General features: G+C 49.6%; 1 protein-coding gene across 1 annotated transcript in view; it reads right to left on the bottom strand.

The window, feature by feature from the left end:
• The window catches only part of LOC106315172, a 1,264-nt gene extending 562 nt beyond the window's left edge, over positions 1–702 (bottom strand). Inside the window, exon 1 of the mRNA XM_013752927.1 lies at positions 28–702. Coding sequence (XP_013608381.1) covers positions 28–702 — 675 coding nt within the window. The remainder of the gene's footprint in view (positions 1–27) is intronic.
• Positions 703–2,697: the final 1,995 nt, after the last annotated feature.

Genomic DNA, 2,697 nt, shown 5'->3' on the forward strand with positions numbered 1-2,697 from the left:
GATGATGAGCTTGTTGGAGGATTCCGCTTGGCCGTTTCCTTGCGGGTAACGAGGGGTGGAAGGGCTTGATCGAATGTTCCATTTGTTGCAAAACTCCTTGAAGTTGCCTGACATGAACTGTGATCCATTATCAGTAACGATTTCATACGGTAGACCGTGGCGGCAGATAATGTTTTTCCATACGAAACCGCAGTCTTCTTTGTCTGTGACTTGAGCGTAGGCTTCAGCTTCGATCCATTTGGTGAAGTAATCAGTGAGGACGAGAATGAAACGTCGCTGGCAGGAGCAGAGAAGGGGTCCTATGATATCCATTGCCCAACGCATAAACGGGTACGGCGCGGTCGTCGTTCGTAACTGCGAGTCGTAGTAGGTGCTTAGGCGTTTAGCCTTGACAGCTTTTGCTAAGCGGAGTCCAGCGATCAAAGATTCGTATTCTGCTTCGTTGTTCGAAGCTGGAAAGCCGAAGCTAAAAGACTGTCTGATCAGTTCTCCGGTCGGGGACTGTAGTTGGACTCTGGCACCTGCGCCCTTGTTAGTCGAAGATCCGTCGACATGCAGTGTCCAGTTTGGGTTTGGGAGTGTGAGGTCTTGCTCCAATTCCAGGGCCAATTCGACTAAGAAATCCGCAAGAACCTGAGATTTTACCGCGGTTCGGTTCTTGTACGTGATATCAAGCTCACCGAGTTCGATAGCCCACTTCATAAGTCTTCCGGACCTGTTGGTATTTTGGAGTATCGTTCGTGGTCGGTTAATACTTCCACTGAATGTGACTGAAAGTATGGGCAAAGCTTTCTCGCCGCTTCGACGACTGCACGCGCCATATTCTCCAGAGTTGGGTATCGCGTTTCTGGTCCGGTCATGCGCCTGCTTGTGTAGAAGATTGGCTTTTGCTCACCACGGTCCTTTTTTGTAAAAACGCTGCTGACTGCTGCTTGCGACACTGCGACGTAAAGAGATAGAACGTCGCCGACATCTGGCTTGGTGAGTACGGGTGGTGTTGTTAAATAATGCTTGAGTTGAGTAAATGCCTCCTCGCATTTCTCATCTCAGATAAACCTCTTGTTACCTCGTAGGAGATCGTAGAACGGCAAGCATTTGTCGGTGGATTTGGAGATGAACCGATTGAGTGCAGCTATCCTACCCGTAAGCCGTTGTACTTCTCTACTGTTTTTTGGGCTTGGGAGGTTCAGGACCGCGGAGATCTGCTTCGGGTTGGCTTTGATTCCCCCCCTGTGTGACTATGTAACCAAGGAACTCGCCTGAGGAAACCCGGAACGTGCACTTTGCTGGGTTCAGTTTCATGTCGTATTTGTTGAGAGTTTCGAAGCAATCTTGCAAATGACGGAGGTGATCAGTGGCGTGTAGTGACTTGACAAGCATGTCATCGATGTATACTTCCATGGTGACACCCAGCTTATCTGCGAACATTTGTTCACAAGCCGTTAGTAGGTTGCTCCTGCGTTCTTCATGGAGAAAGCGTCTATGAAGGTGAGCATCTCGTTTCCAGCTATGGACTCGACTAAACGGTCGATGTTGGGGAGAGGATAGCTATCCTTTGGGCAGGTTTTATTTAAGTCAGTGAAGTCGACGCAGGCGCGCCACTTCCCGTTCTTCTTCTTAACGACTACTGGATTTGCTAACCACTCGGGGTAGCGCACCTCAGCAATTGAGCCAGCGCCGAATAAATGGCCGACCTCTTCGTTTACAGTCTTTGACCTGTCGGGACCAAGTTTGCGTAGCTTCTATCGGACAGGCTTGAATGTCGGGTCGACGTTTAGTTCGTGAGTCGTTATAGCCGGATCAATTCCTTTCATGTCCGCCATGGACCACGCGAATGTTGACACATTCTTCTTGAGGAAGTTGAGAACTGACTGCTGCATATCCTCAGACAGATATGCACCAATCCTTGCGGTCTGGCTTGGATCGGTATCGTCAATAGGTAACTCGAGAACTTCGCCTTCCTGGGAGCAGACTTTAGAGGTTGGAGGAGAAACAAAGTTAACGGATAGATACGATCGTTGGAGTTTGACTGTGGCGACTAGGAGATCCCTAGTGGCTTTTTGATCTCCTCGCAATGTTTTGATTTTTCCGTCTGTACCGGAGAACTTGACACACTGGTGATAAGTATATGGAATGGCCTGCATTGAGTGTATCCAGGGGGTTCCAAGTATAGCGTGGTAAGGGGCCTTCATGCTTACAACGGCAAACTTGACAGTTCGAGTGACTCCACATGCGCGTACCGGAAGGCAGATTGTTCCCAGTATTGATTCAGAGGATCTGTTGAAGCCGGTTAATGTTCTGGAAGACGGTTTTATGTCATCGAGATCGACTCCCATCTTCTGCAGAGTTCCTCAGAAGATGGGGTCGACGGAGCTTCCAGTATCAACGAGGACCCTGGTGACGTCGTACTCCCCAATTCCAAGGACGACAAGAATAGGGTCGTTGTGAGGTACGTGAATCCCCTCGGCGTCATCCGGCGAAAAAGTTATTGGAGGGTGACTTGGCGGCCTAGTCGGCCACCTCTGCGAAGTCGCGACCTGTCGACGGTAATCCTTGACGGAGCGAACAGAATTGCCGCAAGGAGGAGAACCGCCCATAATGACGTTTAGCTGCTGTCTCGTTTTTACTCGCTTGGAGTCTAAGAAGGCGCGTATATCAGTTGATACGTTATTGTCGTTTTTTGACGATGGAGTGTCG

The sequence above is a fragment of the Brassica oleracea genome, chromosome C9, assembly GCF_000695525.1.
Source record: "Brassica oleracea var. oleracea cultivar TO1000 chromosome C9, BOL, whole genome shotgun sequence".
Taxonomy (NCBI): Eukaryota; Viridiplantae; Streptophyta; class Magnoliopsida; order Brassicales; family Brassicaceae; genus Brassica; species Brassica oleracea.